The 17992-nt window shown below is 41.2% G+C and overlaps 1 protein-coding gene across 1 annotated transcript in view; it reads right to left on the bottom strand.

Annotated features, from left to right (window-relative positions):
• Window positions 1-7333: 7333 nt before the first annotated feature.
• LOC311143639 (acid-sensing ion channel 4-A-like) overlaps window positions 7334-17992 on the bottom strand; it is a gene marked incomplete at its 3' end in the record, with an annotated part of 148064 nt that continues 137405 nt past the window's right edge. The window contains exons 2-10 of the mRNA XM_084179507.1: window positions 17807-17951; window positions 17361-17488; window positions 17101-17254; window positions 16230-16283; window positions 10291-10444; window positions 9686-9777; window positions 9350-9429; window positions 8765-8872; window positions 7334-7471 (exon numbers count right to left, since the gene is read on the bottom strand). Coding sequence (XP_084035633.1) covers window positions 7334-7471; window positions 8765-8872; window positions 9350-9429; window positions 9686-9777; window positions 10291-10444; window positions 16230-16283; window positions 17101-17254; window positions 17361-17488; window positions 17807-17951 — 1053 coding nt within the window. The remainder of the gene's footprint in view (window positions 7472-8764; window positions 8873-9349; window positions 9430-9685; window positions 9778-10290; window positions 10445-16229; window positions 16284-17100; window positions 17255-17360; window positions 17489-17806; window positions 17952-17992) is intronic.

The following is a 17992-nucleotide window of genomic DNA, read 5'->3' as shown; positions in this document are numbered from 1 at the left end:
ATATTTGAGAATGAACGTTTTATCTTAGTTCCTGTTTAAAATGTGTGGTTGGTGATGAACTAGCGTGGAGAAATCGGAGCATTACATTGAGTCAGTGGAGCCAACAAAGCCAAGGATGTCCTTTAGGTGTCAGCAAAAGAGCACATAATCATTCAGCCACGGCCAAATGTCGGCTGTTTATCAACATTGCGAAAAGTGTGTGCGACGACCAAATTGCTTCTGTTATATGTTTAAAACCGCACACTTTCAAAGTTTCAAAGCCAGGACGCTATATTATATATTAGCATATTCTGTACATCTTATTTTTTACTTTTGTCTTGTATCAAGTGTTCTTTTTAAGTTTGTTTGGGAAGAAACTGAAAAAGGCTCAATTATATTTATAGCAGGTGTATTTCAAGGGCCCCATACATACTACCCCCAGGCATGCTGTGAAACCACCTAATTATATGGCAGCTGGGAGCAAATTGTATGTCATTATTTTGCATACAGTCCTTGGACTTTCTCCTCCCACAAGGTAGGGTTCATCTGAAGAATTCAGACTCGAGGTTTGTGTCCCAAATGGCACCCATTACCTATATAGTGCACTACTTTTGACCAGAGCCCTATGGGTACTGCAATAGGTTGCCATTTGGGATGCGCACACTTTGAGTGAGCTGAATTACCATACTTTTGCTATTCAACTTTCACATTAGTTACACCAACTTGTTATCGAAGACAGTCTTGTTTGTTCCTGTTGATGCTTTGAAGACAAACGGTTCAGTCACACTCAACCTGTCGTAAATGTATGAGCGATGTATTTTGTCTTCTCCTTATCGCTGAAATTATTTTGACAAAGGTCACAGTGAGTATAAATAAAAATACCTGACGGCTAAGCTCCTTAAAGCTCAAGAACAAAGTGATGAAAGCAAGAAGGAAAAAAAGCGAATTTACAATAGATCATATAGGAGGCATTTAATGTAACAATCTAAACTTTAATATTTGTACTTACCATAACATTTATAAAATGTGTTCTAACAGAAGAAACAGTTACAATAGCAGACTTCTGAACAAAATGTCTTCAGCATTCTCCTGTAAATCGTAGTGAATTTCCATTGGTGTCATACTGTTTGATAGAATTGCTTTGATCCGTTCTTCATCTTGAACTGTCGACAGTGTAACGGTGCATGCTGCATTGCCATCTCACTCTATGACCCCCTATTGCTGTCATGTGGAACATTCAGACCAAAATGAGAAATTCGCAATACACAAACTGTTATTACAGAGAATTTGATTTTGATTGTGTGAATATACAACATGTAAACAGTATTGTGAAACTGAACAAGCAGAGAAATGAAGTGAAAGAACGAGCAGAGCGGCACATTTAGAAATGGTAATGTACAGAATGTTGTCAACTGGGGGAATCAAGCAAGGTCAACTCCAGCTCCACAGCCACCATTTCGTTCCACAGTAATATGCCCAGATGTAATTTGCAACTACTATTTGTAATATTACATACCAAATTATTTCAGAATTCCATGGACACATTCTCAGATAGGCCATACATGTATTCTATACACACAGAAAATCAGAGACCGACTCTGAGGCTTTGCTGTATCTATACATACAAGACCGCCTATAAATGATTGTAACAAGTGAAGTCAAGCTTTACATTGATCATTTGACCCCACATTCACCCTAGAACAGCATCTCCTCTGTGTGTGTGTGTGTGTGTGTGTGTGTGTGTGTGTGTGTGTGTGTGACCTGTCATCTTCAGTGTTATTGATGACAGAGGAGAAACTTGGTATAGGATGCCATCAGAGACCATGATTGGGAACCTTTGAAAATGTCATTGTGACACATGATTATGAATATTTAAAAGCCATGTATGGCCCATGATTACTTGACAAGGACAAGAGTAGATTATATTTAGCTGATGAATGGTTAATTTCATTGTGGACTTGTCTAACAAAGCACAGCTCGGAGCGCGCAACTGCAGCAGGGTTACCGATATTAAAGGCCCAGTGTAGTCAAAAATGAGATTTTCCTGTGTTGGAATTATACTGTGAAATTGTGAAAAAGATGATAATGCCCTTTTTAGTTAATAGCTGTTTGAAAAGACCGCCTGAAATTTCAGCCTGGTTTGGTGGGATGGAGTTTTGGCCTACCTGGTGACATCAATTACTTCATAGACCAATAAGAAAGAGTTCCAAACTACAATAACATTGCTCTTTGCTAAGAAGCTTTTTGTTTGTTTTAAATTAAAATGGTAAAAAAGAATCACAGTAAGGTACTTAATTGTTACCCAAATTTGATATTGAGATCAAAACAGCTGCATTAAGAGCACAAGCAAAATAAATTAAAAATCGTTTTATTCAAACATCTTTATCTATTTATGTGATCATACAGTGGGGAAAAAAGTATTTAGTCAGCCACCAATTGTGCAAGTTCTCCCACTTAAAAAGATGAGAGGCCTGTAATTTTCATCATAGGTACACGTCAACTATGACAGAAAAATTGAGGAAAAGAAATCCAGAAAATCACATTTGTAGGATTTTTAATGAATTTATTTGCAAATTATGGTGGAAAATAAGTATTTGGTCACCTACAAACAAGCAAGATTTCTGGCTCTCACAGACCTGTAACTTCTTCTTTAAGAGGCTCCTCTGTCCTCCACTCGTTACCTGTATTAATGGCACCTGTTTGAACTTGCTATCAGTATAAAAGACACCTGTCCACAACCTCAAACAGTCACACTCCAAACTCCACTATGGCCAAGACCAAAGAGCTGTCAAAGGACACCAGAAACAAAATTGTAGACCTGCACCAGGCTGGGAAGACTGAATCTGCAATAGGTAAGCAGCTTGGTTTGAAGAAATCAACTGTGGGAGCAATTATTAGGAAATGGAAGACATACAAGACCACTGATAATCTCCCTCGATCTGGGGCTCCACGCAAGATCTCACCCCGTGGGGTCAAAATGATGGTCCTCTGTAGCTCAGCTGGTAGAGCACGGCGCTTGTAACGCCAAGGTAGTGGGTTCGATCCCCGGGACCACCCATACACAAAAAAAAATTATGCACGCATGACTGTAAGTCGCTTTGGATAAAAGAGTCTGCTAAATGGCATATTATTATTATTTATTATTATTATTATTATCACAAGAACGGTGAGCAAAAATCCACACGGGGGGACCTAGTGAATGACCTGCAGAGAGCTGGGACAAAAGTAACAAAGCCTACCATCAGTAACACACTACGCCGCCAGGGACTCAAATCCTGCAGTGCCAGACGTGTCCCCCTGCTTAAGCCAATACATGTCCAGGCCCGTCTGAAGTTTGCTAGAGTGCATTTGGATGATCCAGAAGAGGATTGGGAGAATGTCATATGGTCAGATGAAACCAAAATATAACTTTTTGGTAAAAACTCAACTCTTCGTGTTTGGAGGACAAAGAATGCTGAGTTGCATCCAAAGAACACCATACCTACTGTGAAGCATGGGGGTGGAAACATCATGCTTTGGGGCTGGTTTTCTGCAAAGGGACCAGGACGACTGATCCGTGTAAAGGAAAGAATGAATGGGGCCATGTATCGTGAGATTTTTAGTGAAAACCTCCTTCCATCAGCAAGGGCATTGAAGATGAAACGTGGCTGGGTCTTTCAGCATGACAATGATCCCAAACACACCGCCCGGGCAACGAAGGAGTGGCTTCGTAAGAAGCATTTCAAGGTCCTGGAGTGGCCTAGCCAGTCTCCAGATCTCAACCCCATAGAAAATCTTTGGAGGGAGTTGAAAGTCTGTGTTGCCCAGCGACAGCCCCAAAACATCACTGCTCTAGAGGAGATCTGCATGGAGGAATGGGCCAAAATACCAGCAACAGTGTGTGAAAACCTTGTGAAGACTTACAGAAAACGTTTGACCTGTGTCATTGCCAACAAAGGGTATATAACAAAGTATTGAGAAACTTTTGTTATTGACCAAATACTTATTTTCCACCATAATTTGCAAATAAATTCATAAAAAATCCTACAATGTGATTTTCTGGAAAAAAAATTATCATTTTGTCTGTCATAGTTGACGTGTACCTATGAAGAAAATTACAGGCCTCTCTCATCTTTTTAAGTGGGAGAACTTGCACAATTGGTGGCTGACTAAATACATTTTTCCCCCACTGTATGCGCTGTAATGTGAGGTATAAATGAATAACCCAGCAAAATACAAAATCGTATACCCACAGTTGATTTTCAGAAAGTAGTCAAAGTAATAGGTCTTTGATAGGTTTTTCACTGAGGCTGTTCTACTTGGGAGTTGAGAGCAGTTTTAGTCTTGGATCAACCTTTACTGTAACAAATTCACTATCTAAGCCAAGAGATTGTGCAGGAGACATAGAACAATTATTTTACATTTTAGCAGACGCTCTTATCCAGAGCGACTTACAGTTAGTGAGTGCATACATTATAATTTTTTAGATTTTTTATTTTTATTATACTGGCCCCCCGTGGGAATCGAACCCACAACCCTGGCGTTACAAACTCCCTGCCAGCCATTCCCTCCCCTACCCTGGACGACGCTGGGCCAATTGTGCGCCGCCCCATGGGTCTCCCGTTCGCGGCCGTCTACGACAGAGCCTGGATTCAAACCAGGATCTCTAGTGGCACAGCTAGCACTGCGATGCAGTGCCTTAGACCACTGCGCCACTCGGGAGACTAACGTTGCAACATTGCTTCCAACAGGGATTTCTGGAAAATACTCTTCTGACCCTTTCTTTAAATAGAGGTGCTCAGCTACTACAGACTGTTGAATGTGCTCAATTATGTTTATTATGATTAATCCACGTCAAGGGGATTCACAGCACAGCTTGTTGCTTGCTATTCATTGACTTTTTGACTGCTGACCTAATATGGACACGGTAATTGTTGTAAGAACTTCACCCATACCCAAGTCAGTAAATCAAAAACAATGACAATAATATTAACCATATCTATATAAGTTTGTTGCTTGGAGCAAAGCAATTCCAATCATCGTCTTTCTGACTCGTTTTGCTAATAAACAAAGAGATGTCAGTCTGATTACTACAATCATAATAACGGCTATATATAAAAAAAAAAAAAAAAAACATTTTCTCTAAAATCTATAAATAATTTACAAAAAGTAGTATTAGTGTTATATATTAAATTAATAATTATCCATTTAAAACAGTGCTTTCTCTTTGTATTCAGGTTGAACCTACATTACCGTTCAAAAGTTTGGGCAGAGTTGCAAAGAAAAAGCCATATCTCAGACTGGCCAATAAAAATAAAAGATTAAGATGGGCAGTCTGAGATATGGCTTTTTCTTTGCAACTCTGCCTAGAAGGTCAGCATCCCGGAGTCGCCTCTTCACTGTTGACGTTGAGACTGTTGTTTTGCGGGTACTATTTCATGAAGCTGCCAGTTGAGGACCTGTAAGGCGCCTGTTTCTCAAACTAGACACTCTAATGTATTTGTTCAGTTGTGCACCGGGGCCTCCCACTCCTCTTTCTATTCTGGTTAGAGCCAGTTTGCGCTGTTCTGTGAAGGGAGTAGTACACAGCGTTGTACGAGATCTTCAGTTTCTTGGCAATTTCTCGCATGGAATAGCCTTCATTTCTCAGAACAAGAATAGACTGACGAGAGAAGAAAGTTATTTGTTTCTGACCATTTTGAGCCTGTAATCGAACCCACAATTGCTGATGCTCCAGATACTCAACTAGTCTCAAGAAGGCCACTTTTATTGCCTCTTTAATCAGCTCAACAGTTTTCAGCTGTGCTTTAATAATGGCAAAAGGGTTTTCTAATGATCAATTAGCCTTTTAAAATGTTCAACTTGGATTAGCAAACACAACGTGCCATTGGAATACAGGACTGATGGTTGCTGATAATGGGCCTCTGTACACCTCTGTAGATATTCCATTAAAAATCAGCCGTTTCCAGCTACAATAGCCATTTACAACATTAACAATGTCTACACTGTATTTCTGATCAATTTGATGTTATTTTAATGGACAATTTTTTTTGCTTTTCTTTCGAAAACAAGGACATTTCTAAGTGACCCCAAACTTTTGAACGGTAGTGTATGTACATGTATAATGCTACTCTCTAAAACACCTTTACCATAAACCAGACATGTCAATCTCTCCTGGCTCAAAGTAGAGGAGAAATTGACTTCCTCACTGCTTGCCTTTTGTGAGAGGTATTGACATGTTGAAAGCACCGAACTGTCTGTTCAAACATTTAACACACAGCTCAGACACCCATACATACCCCACAAGATGTGCCACCAGGGGTCTCTTCACAGTCCCGAAGTCCAGAACAGACTCTGGGAAACACGCAGTACTACATAGAGCTGTGACTACATGGAACTTTCTTCCACATCAAGTAACTCAAGCGAGCAGTAAAATCATTTTTTTTTACAAATACAGATAAAACAACACCTCATGGCACAAAGTGTACTGTGAAGAGACACACAAACATGCACACACAATCTAACACACACTCACACACACGTTGTAATTGTGGTATTGTGGATTTTATGTTGTACATTTTTAATAAGAGAGTAATAATGTAATAATATATTGCATGATGCATTGTTTTATTTATGATTTAGGCTGTTGTGTTTTGTTGTGATGATGTAACTGTTTTAACCCTGCTTGGACCCCAGGAAGAGTAGCTGCTGCCTTGGCAGCAGCTATGGGGATCCTAATAAATACTAAATGGTATATAGCTGGTATGCAGTATGGGCCCTATAATCAAAGCAAGGGTAGTATGGTTTTAACACGTTAAAAGATCAATGTAATTCCTCTGATTTTGTTTGTTGAGATCTCAATATAATGGTTAGATTGAATATGACCACTTGTCTTATACTCATCTTGTATACAATATAGAGGGGAAATTATAATATCTCATTAAACAATTACATATTTTACAATGATTCAAAACAGTGAACTGAGTGAGAATAGTGGTACAGAAATCAAGATACTGGAGTTGAGTATAAATTCATCAAGATGGCTCAAGATGACATGCAGTCCTTGTCTTGTTCCCATGTGGTGACCATGTACCAAAATAACCAGTATAGAAATCACAGAGTGGCCAGCTTTCAACTGGAGGAGGATCGAAGGTGGGCGTCTCCAGCTGGACAGTAATGTGGGGTCCAATCTGTGCCTACATACAAGTGGTCTGTTAGCAGCACAGGTTTGGTGTTCAACTTTGGCTGTAGCTTTTTCACTGGTGACAGCAAGAAATACATAGAACTGAGGTCCCAGGGTCTGTTTTGATGCCCGATCCAGCCCAGAGAGGACACATCTTTTGTTGTCATCAGGATGGAAAGATGGCCGCTGGCTCTAGCAGGCAAAGTCCTCAAACACTCCATGTGGGTGTCCTTCGTGTCCTTCGTGGTGGGGGAGATGGTGGTTCGGTAGAATCGTATTGGCGTAAGCTCCTTCAGGATGACTTCTGGTCATGGTCATATCACTGGACTCCTGGTGGCCAAAAAGACCACAACACAATAAGATATATAAAATGGGCCAATTTCCCAGACACAGATTAAGATTAGTCTTGGACTAAGGGCTCTATTCAATTCGTATCGCCGAAGTATCGCGGAAGATCCACGTATACATTTTAAGGTAATTTCCAACTGAGCCGAAATATGCTGCGTTTACTGTGAATGCAGTCTCTGCGACCGCGGGAACATTGACTTTAATAGTCAATCGGGCTATAAAGCGGATCTTCAGCGCTACAGATTGAATAGAGCCTTAAGAAGCATGTTCAATGGAGGCTTAATCTGTGTCTGGGAAACTGGCCCTAACTGATGTACAGTTTAACATTGGCTCAATAAACCAAAATTATAATGCCTTTGAATAAACCAAAATGATAATACCTTTGATGTAATGGTAGATATTTCATGTAGATTATTTTTTTACGTGTAGGGAAAATGGAGGATTTTGGATGATTTTATATGAACTCGAGAAGTACATTTGTTCCTCATGAGAGAGGGACCTGGGAATTGAAGTTGCCTCTGGGGGGATGTAATCCTGTACAATGGGATAAAACAATATTTTTAACAAGAGACTAACCTGATCTCCTTGAGAAAGACATGCAGTGATATAGCTTGTAGTGAGAAAGATTAGTGATATAGCTTGTAGTGATATAGCTTGTAGTGATATATAAAGATTAGTGATACAGCTTGTAGTGATATATAAAGATTAGTGATATAGCTTGTAGTGATATATAAAGATTAGTGATATAGCTTGTAGTGATATATAAAGATTAGTGATATAGCTTGTAGTGATAAAGATTAGTGATATAGCTTGTAGTGATATATAAAGATTAGTGATATAGCTTGTAGTGATATATAAAGATTAGTGATATAGCTTGTAGTGATATATAAAGATTAGTGATATAGCTTGTAGTGATAAAGATTAGTGATATAGCTTGTAGTGATATATAAAGATTAGTGATATAGCTTGTAGTGATAAAGATGAGTGATATAGCTTGTAGTGATATAAAGATTTATAGTGATATAGCTTGTAGTGATATATAAAGATTTATAGTGCTATAGCTTGTAGTGATATTTAGATGTACAACCGTTGTGTCGAATGCGTTGTACATCAGTTGTACAAATTGAATGTGTACGGGGCCAGAGTGAACTGAACAACCCCATTTTCAGGAGGCTCATTCCCCTTTGGGCTCTCTCTGCATGCACACACTGTAGCCGTGTAGGCCCACAACATGCCTGATGCAACATGCCTGCCCTCCACGAGCAACGCACACACCTTATTGGCTTTCATATCTTGCAGATCCACAGTTGCAACAGTGGTCGCCTGTTGTTTCTTCTCATCCTTCTGTGGCCTCAGCAGACGCTGCAGCCTGTGCTTGATCACCTGGATGAAGGGATAGATGGAGAAATGGAAGAGAGCAAGCAGAGTCAGGAGTTCACTCCATCAGCACATCTGACATGTCCCAGAGCTCAGTGAGTGGAGGATTTCCATATTCTTAGCCTCGTATAACACGAGTGATATCCTTCAAACTCATAATTGACACATTACCAGTGATAGTAGTCCTTGCGTAACAGTTGAAAAGGTCAAAGTCCCACTGACACTGATTGAGGCTGCCATTTTAGAATGGTGTCATTGGGGTTTACAGAGTAAGAGCAGCTGAAATGTGTTTAGGGTTGTAAAATTCCGGTAACTTTCCCAAAATGTCCAGGTATTCCAGAAATCCTGGTTGGAATCAGGTGGGAATAAGCAAGAAATCCGGAATCCTCCAACCAACATTTCTGGAAAACTAACAGAAATGTGCAACCCCAAATGTGTCACCTTTTGTGAGCTTCATGCACATACACATATTAGACAATGTACCTCGTAAACATAATCCAATATTTCTAAGATTGTCAAAATACTGGCTCCAATGAACAAGCCCATCTGGCCTCCAATGTCACCTGAAAAGGAAGAAATATAATATTAAGATTCCTACTTCTGGTATGGTTCCAGGTGATGCCAATGATTACTCATTCACTGATATTTCAAAACCATTATCTGATTCCAAATTCCATTTATTACTAGAGCCAAAGAACCACTGTCAGACAGTTTCCATATTAAGACTTATCTTAAACCACATCAAACACCAATTATTGAAAACTTTGAATAAAAGATGAGTGAGAGAGAAAGGGGTCATGGCAGAAAAGAGAAACTCACCCAGTAGACCTGCAACATCGTACGCTTTCTTTTGTTCAATTGTTTCATAGTTAAGAGCCTCAAAGAAGATATCCAACACCAGAAAGTTGTCTCTAGAGACGTAGAAAATGTGAACATTAATAAAGGATAACTGCATATGTTTGTTATATGTTGTTATAACCAATAGTGAAGTGTTGTTATGAAAAATAAAACAAATTGCACTTTCCTTTTGACCTCAACCACAGCACTTTAATATTAACAGGATAATATCTCAAAACATATACTGTACCATGTAATTTTTATGGTCGTCATAAATTGTCATGATGGCACTTTCATGCCTTAAAGCAATTAAAAGTATTCAAGTTAATGATTGTCAGATTATGGGTTCTTTAACATTTTAACAGCATTGAGCAGTGAACATGAAAAGCATGGGCTGTGTCTGAAATGGCAACCTAGTACCCTACTTCCATAGGTCCATAGGTCTCTGGTCAAAAGTATTGCACTATATATGAATAGGGTGCAATTTGAGACACACATGATGTGTAGCCAACCCCTGAGGGTGTCTCCATTTTCCAGCACTGATCTTTTCCAGGTCATAGTAATTTAAATCGCCACGTTAGTTCTACCTGATATATTCCTCAGACTTGTCGTATTTCCTGGACAGGTAGCGAGCGGAGCCCTTGCTGGGGATCTTGACCATGGAGAGCTCCTTGCCGTAGCGGGTCAGGTTACATGGTGTCTCACAGGGACAGGTGTCCCCAGTGCTCTTCTGGAGAAGGGCTGGAACACAGAGCAGATTGTTAAAGCCTGGGTTTGTGACATAGCCTGGAACACAGAGCAGAGTGTTATAGCCTGGGTCTGGGACATAGCCTCGAACACAGAGCAGTGTGTTAGCCTGCCTCTAGGATATAGCTTGGGTCAGTAGGCCAGTCTAAAGCCAGGTGATCCTAAATGAGCTATAGACTCCAGTGATGATAGAACACCTGCCATGCACAAAGTGAGGCCCTTGTTCTCCTGCATGGGCACCACAAATAGGATGCAGGTGTGTTTGGGTTCCATCTTTGCCTACCCAATAACCACTGTTGATGTATTTCAGTTAGCAAGTTAAAGGGGAATTCTGTTACTTTTTAACCTCATGTTCATTATTCTCCAGTGTCTATGTGGTGGAGATAATGAATATGAGGTAAATAAATGGTGGATCTTCCCTTTAATATAATTCAACGTTTTTATTGTCACATGTACTAGTACCATGAAAAGCCTTTCTTGCTCGCTCTTTCCCAACAATACAGTAGTTCTATAAAAAATCAATAAAAAAATCAAATAGAACAAAAACACACGAGAAATAGAAATAAGAAGAACACTAAAAAAGTAAGAATCTATATATAGGGTCAGTTCCAGGGTCAGTGCCAATACCATATTTCCAATGAGAAAGGAAAACTGGAGTGATAAGATTGGATATGTATAGGGGTAAGGTGACTAGGCATCAGGATATATGATAAACAGAGTAGCAGCAGCGGGTATGATATTTGTATTTGAGTGTGTGTGCGTGTGTAGAGTCAGTTTGAATGTGTGTGTGTGTGAGTATGTGTGTGTGTGTGTAGAATGTTCATAGAGTGAGTGTGTGAGTGTGCATAGAGACAGTGCAAAAATAAAAGGGTCCATGCAGATAGTCCGTGTAGCCATTTTGTTAGCTATTTAGTAGTCTTATTGATTGGGGATTGAAAGCTGTTCAGGAGCCTGTTGGTGTCAGACTTGGTACTCCTTGTCGTGTGAAAGCAGAGAGAACACTGTATGGCTTGGGTGGCTGGAGTCTTTAACAATTTTCCAGGCCTTCCTTTCAACACAGCCGGATATAGAGGTCCTGGATGTCAGGGAGCTCGGCCACAGTGATGTACTGCCTGTCCGCACCACCCCTTGTAGCGCCATGCGATCTAGGGGAAGGTGCCGTTGCCATAACAAGCAGCGATGCAGCCAATCAAGATGCTCTCAATGGTGCAGCTGTAGAACCTTTTAAGTATTTGATGGCCCATGCCAAATCTTTTCAAACTACTGAGGGGAAGAGGCGCTGTCGCGTCTTCTTCACGACTGTTTGCATGTGGTATGTGGACCATTTTAAGTCCTTAGCGATTTGGACACAGAGGATCTTGAAGTTCTGGACCCGCTCCACTGCAGCCCCGTCGATGTGGATGGGGGCGTGCTCCCCCACCTCCCGTTTCCAGTAGTCCACGATCAGCTCCTTGGTCTTACTGACGTTGAGGTAGAGGTTGTTGTCCTGGCACCACACGGCCAGGTCACTGACCTCCCTGTAGGCTGTCTCATCGTCACCGGGGATCAGGCCTACCACCGTCGTGTCGTCAGCAAACTTGATGGTGTTGGAGTCGTGCGTGGCCACGCAGTCGTTGGTGAACAGGGAGTACAGGAGGGGACTAAGCACACATCCCTGTGGGGCCCCCATGTTGAGGATCAGTGTGGCAGAGGTAATGTTACGACATGCTTAATATACTTACTAAGCTCATGGCTATTTCATTGAGTGCACACACTAACACATACAGTGCATTCAGAAAGTATTCAGACCTCTTTACTTTTTCCACATTTTGTTACGTTAGTCTTATTCTAAAATTGATTAAATAGATTTTTCCCCCCTCATCAATCTATACACAATAACCCATAATGACAAAGCAAGAACTGTTTTTTAGAAATGTTTGCAAAGTGATAAAAACATTTGAAATATCACATTTACATACAGTGGGGGAAAAAAGTATTTAGTCAGCCACCAATTGTGCAAGTTCTCCCACTTAAAAAGATGACAGAAGCCTGTAATTTTCATCATAGGTATACGTCAACCATGACAGACAAAATGAGAAAAAAAAATCCAGAAAATCACATTGTAGGATTTTTAATGAATTTATTTGCAAATTATGGTGGAAAATAAGTATTTGGTCAATAACAAAAGTTTCTCAATACTTTGTTATATACCCTTTGTTGGCAATGACACAGGTCAAACGTTTTCTGTAAGTCTTCACAAGGTTTTCACACACTGTTGCTGGTATTTTGGCCCATTCCTCCATGCAGATCTCTTCTAGAGCAGTGATGTTTTGGGGCTGTCGCTGGGCAACACAGACTTTCAACTCCCTCCAAAGATTTTCTATGGGTTTGAGATCTGGAGACTGGCTAGGCCACTCCAGGACCTTGAAATGCTTCTTACGAAGCCACTCCTTCGTTGCCCGGGCGGTGTGTTTGGGATCATTGTCATGCTGAAAGACCCAGCCACGTTTCATCTTCAATGCCCTTGCTGATGGAAGGAGGTTTTCACCCAAAATCTCATGATACGTGGCCCCATTCATTCTTTCCTTTACACGGATCAGTCGTCCTGGTCCCTTTGCAGAAAAACCGCCCCAAAGCATGATGTTTCCACCCCCATGCTTCACAGTAGGTATGGTGTTCTTTGGATGCAACTCAGCATTCTTTGTCCTCCAAACACGACGAGTTGAGTTTTTACCAAAAAGTTATATTTTGGTTTCATCTGACATTCTCCCAATCCTCTTCTGGATCATCCAAATGCACTCTAGCAAACTTCAGACGGGCCTGGACATGTACTGGCTTAAGCAGGGGGACACGTCTGGCACTGCAGGATTTGAGTCCCTGGCGGCGTAGTGTGTTACTGATGGTAGGCTTTGTTACTTTGGTCCCAGCTCTCTGCAGGTTCTGGGATTTTTGCTCACCGTTCTTGTGATCATTTTGACCCCACGGGGTGAGATCTTGCGTGGAGCCCCAGATCGAGGGAGATTATCAGTGGTCTTGTATGTCTTCCATTTCCTAATAATTGCTCCCACAGTTGATTTCTTCAAATCAAGCTGCTTACCTATTGCAGATTCAGTCTTCCCAGCCTGGTGCAGGTCTACAATTTTGTTTCTGGTGTCCTTTGACAGCTCTTTGGTCTTGGCCATAGTGGAGTTTGGAGTGTGACTGTTTGAGGTTGTGGACAGGTGTCTTTTATACTGATAGCAAGTTCAAACAGGTGCCATTAATACAGATAACGAGTGGAAGACAGAGGAGCCTCTTAAAGAAGAAGTTACAGGTCTGTGAGAGCCAGAAATCTTGCTTGTTTGTAGGTGACCAAATACTTATTTTCCACCATAATTTGCAAATAAATTCATTAAAAATCCTACAATGTGATTTTCTGGATTTATTTTCCTCAATTTACAGGCCTCTCTCATCTTTTTAAGTGGGAGAACTTGCACAATTGGGGGCTGACTAAATACTTTTTTTCCCCACTGTAAGTATTCAGACCCTTTACTCAGTACTTTGTTGAAGCACCTTTGGCAACGATTACAGCCTCAAGTCTTCTTGGGTATGGCGCTACAAGCTTGGCACACCTGTATTTGGGGAGTTTCTCCCATTCTTCTCTGCAGATCCTCCCTCTCAAGCTCTGTCAGGTTGATTAGGGAGCGTCGCTGCACAGCTATTTTCAGGTCTCTCCAGAGATGTTCGATCTGGTTCAAGTCCGGGCTCTGGCTGGGCCACTCAAGGACATTCAGAGACTTATCCCGAAGCCACTCCTGCGTTGTCTTGGCTGTGTGCTTAGGGTCGTTGTCCTGTTGGAAGGTGAACCTTCGCTCCAGTCTGAGGTCCTGAGCATTCTGTAGCAGGTTTTCATCAAGGATCTCTCTGTACTTTGCTCCGTTCATCTTTCCCTCGATCCTGACTAGTCTCCCAGTCTCCCAGTCCCTGCCGCTGAAAAACATCCCCACAACATGATGCTGCCACCACCATGCTTCACCGTAGGATGGTGCCAGGTTTCTTCCAGATGTGACGCTTCGCATTCAGGCCAAGGAGTCCAATCTTGGTTTCATCAGACCAGAGAATCTTGTTTCTCATGAGTCGTTTAGGTGCTTTTTGGAAAACTCCAAGCGGGCTGTCATGTGCCTTTTACTGAGGAGTGGCTTCCGTCTGGCCACTCTACCCTAAAGGCCTGATTGGTGGAGTGCTGCAGACATGATTGTCCTTCTGGAAGGTTCTCCTATCTCCACAGAGGAACTCACTGTCAGAGTGAACATCGGGTTCTTGGTCATCTCCCTGACCAAGGCCCTTCTCCCCTGATTGCTCAGTTTGGCCGGGCGGCCAGCTCTAGGAAAAGTCTTGGTGGTTCCAACCTTCTTCCATTTAAGAATGATGGAGGCCATTGTGTTCTTGGGGACCTTCAATGCTGCAGAAATGTTTTCGTACCTTTCCCCAGATCTGTTTCTTGACACAATTCTACGGACAATTCCTTCGACCTCATGGCTTGGTTTTTGCTCTGACATGCACTGTCAACTGTGGGACCTTGTATAGACCGATGTGTGTCTTTCCAAATCATGTCCAATCAATTGAATTTACCACAGATGGACTCCAATTAAGTTGTAGAAACATCTCAAGGATTATCAATGGAAACAGGATGCACCTGAGCTAAATTTCGAGTCTCATAGCAAAGGGTCTTGAATACTTATGTAAATAAGGTATATCTGTTTTTATTTTTAATACATTTGCAAAAATGTCTGAAAACCTGTGTTTGCTTTGTCATTATGGGGTATTGTGTGTAGATTGATGAGATTTTTAAAAACATTTCATTAATTTTAGAATAAGGCTGTAACGTGACAAAATGTGGAGAAGGTTAAGGGGTCTGAATACTTTCCGAATGCATAAACAATTGCTCATTCACAGCAATAAAAGCAAATATATGCACAATCAGAAAGAAACTCACATACTACATAAACATAGACCACAATACATGGCTTACTGAATCATCCCTCTTTTCAAGACAAAATTCAATTCAGTTGGACAAAATGGCCAGTGTCCATGACCTGATAACAGTAATTCAAATTTTATAACTCTTATAATGAGGTTATTTGTATGCAGGGGCAACACATAATCTATTCTTGGACTGAGGCACACAAAAAATCAACTATATAATACAAATATATAAATAATGTTTTAAGTTATTACCTTTCACAATGGGTAAATGTATTCTGATTATTTGAGTAGAGAATATAACCAATAGAAATATGAGCAATTCTTGTAAGATATATCTAGATTTAGCTCACCCACCCATTAAATGGGCTTGGATTCCTTTTGAAGAAGAAGATAATTAAATGTCTGGCTTATTAGGCTTGAAGATCATAATTGTACTAATATATCTCTCATCACATAATAAAGCGTCTCTTTTATGACCATCATAATATCTTTGAGACAAGGCACCTCTGCACAGAGATAACCCGAACCAGCCAGTGGGGAGTCGGCTGCACAATATGGAATTGGATTGGTGAAGGAATATCAATGTATTGTGAAAGCTCTGAGATGAAGTTGAGTAAAGAGTTGGGTAACATCGTTGTCACTCACAGCTTGCACATTTCCTGCTCCTACAATTGACATACCAACATGGAGGCAATTTCATTTTGAAATCTTTACCCAGGCTATCTCCACCCATACATTGAAACCCAATATTTCCTTATAAAGTAAATCAACATTCTGAGTTACTGATTTCACTCTCGTTTTACTCTATTATAATAGATAAAAAAACATGTCTTACCAAGCGCCTTGTCAACACACTTGATGTTACTGGGAGTGCAGATATCGGCAGTTCCTGGAGTACAAAACATGAAATGAGTTTGATCAATCAAAAACAAAATGTTCGCTGCTCGTATCTCTGCCAACATTGGAAACTCTCATTGAGAACAGAACACTAGCTTATCATTCATCTACGAACGCAAGCAGACGTGGGAAGATGAGTTCCAGGGATAGGGTGTCCGCCTCTGATTGCATCGGGAAATGGAGCACTGGGGCACCACCCCAAAGGCATACTTAGAAAGTCTAAAAACCAATCAATGATTTACCTTCTCACCGTGACAAACACAGCGCAGGGGGCACTAATGATAGGAATTCATCAGGAGCACAATTAATCGCGGGAAATATGTGTGGCAACGCAGACGACAAAATGTTCTTTGAGTTAATGTTTTGAGAACAGTCGCCTTTTCAATTTGCATTGGGGAAGATTGATTTGGGGATATTAAAGTCGGGGGCATAGAGGAGCAGAGTCGTCATTATGATCAGAATAGCAGGAATGCACAGGAAATCTTTCATCATATTCTCAATGGAGAGAGGTCAGGTGTGTCTGTAAAGGGGCTTTTACATCAAGGCACTCCATTCAGGAATTAAAAGAAGCAGATTTGTATACCACATAGGACTATAGCCATGCCTATACATATATATTGACACAGTGTGGGAACATGAAATGGTTAACAGGGAAAAATATCTAATACCAGTGACTCACTTGGCACATACTGGTTGAATCAACGTTGTTTCCATGTCATTTCAATGAAATTACGTTGAACCAACGTGGAATAGACGTTGGATTTACGTCTGTGCCAAGTGGGGAGTGAGGTTTACAGTAGACTACTTACCGGGCATGTGCACCATCCTGCAGTTGCACTCCCGGAGCACCTCCCTGGTTTCGCAGCGCAGGTGGCAAGCACTGATGCTGTAGGTGTCGTATCCCGGGATCATCTGGTCGCTGGTGGAGCGGCAGTTCCCCCAGGGCTGGGGCAGGTAGGTCAGCTAAGCACAGAGTGATTGATTAGAGCCGTGTCTGAGCCACGGTGAGGAGAAGTGAGTAAAGTACGGAGGGAGTGGTAATCTGGGAGAAAGCGGTGCTGGGGCCTACCCTTTGTTCCTGACATGAAACAAACGTCTGGAATCCCGGGGAGACTCCGAAGCCCAGCTGGTGGATGTATGGAGGCTCCTCCTGGCTGTGGATCTGCACGCGGATCCCTGCCTCTAACGACGTCTCATCTTCAGGGATAAAAGAGGCATGCGCATGCAGTACAAAGACACACATACAGAGCGGGTTCATTCAGCCTTTTATCCATCAATCCTAGGGGAAGGCTAATTTTCTCAGTCATGAGAAAAATGAGACACTGACAATGATCACATTATATGACTAACAGCGCTGTCAACAGATTTATCCCTTCCAGTAATCATTTTACGAAAACATTATTCAGGATGGTGTTGCCATTGCAAAAATGTATCACTAGGGTCCCATACAAACATGATTCAGATTTATGACAACAGAAACAGATCCCGCAGCAACATGTTAGATTTATGGCTTACTTGTCTCTTTCCAGATGGGGAGATACTCGTCCTGTTGAATATCCAACATAATCTCCAGGCCATTTCCCATTCCACCTTGCTTGGTTTTCCTGGACGTCGACTTGTTCCCATTGAAAGTATAACATTTTCCATATCTGGTGTAGACCTACAGGAGAATATATTCATATCAGAAATGTCATAATAAAC

The sequence above is a fragment of the Coregonus lavaretus genome, assembly GCF_964263955.1.
Source record: "Coregonus lavaretus genome assembly, chromosome: 16".
Taxonomy (NCBI): domain Eukaryota; kingdom Metazoa; phylum Chordata; class Actinopteri; order Salmoniformes; family Salmonidae; genus Coregonus; species Coregonus lavaretus.
The sequence above is the reverse complement of the archived record's forward strand: the minus strand, read 5'-3'. Positions and strand labels throughout refer to the sequence as shown.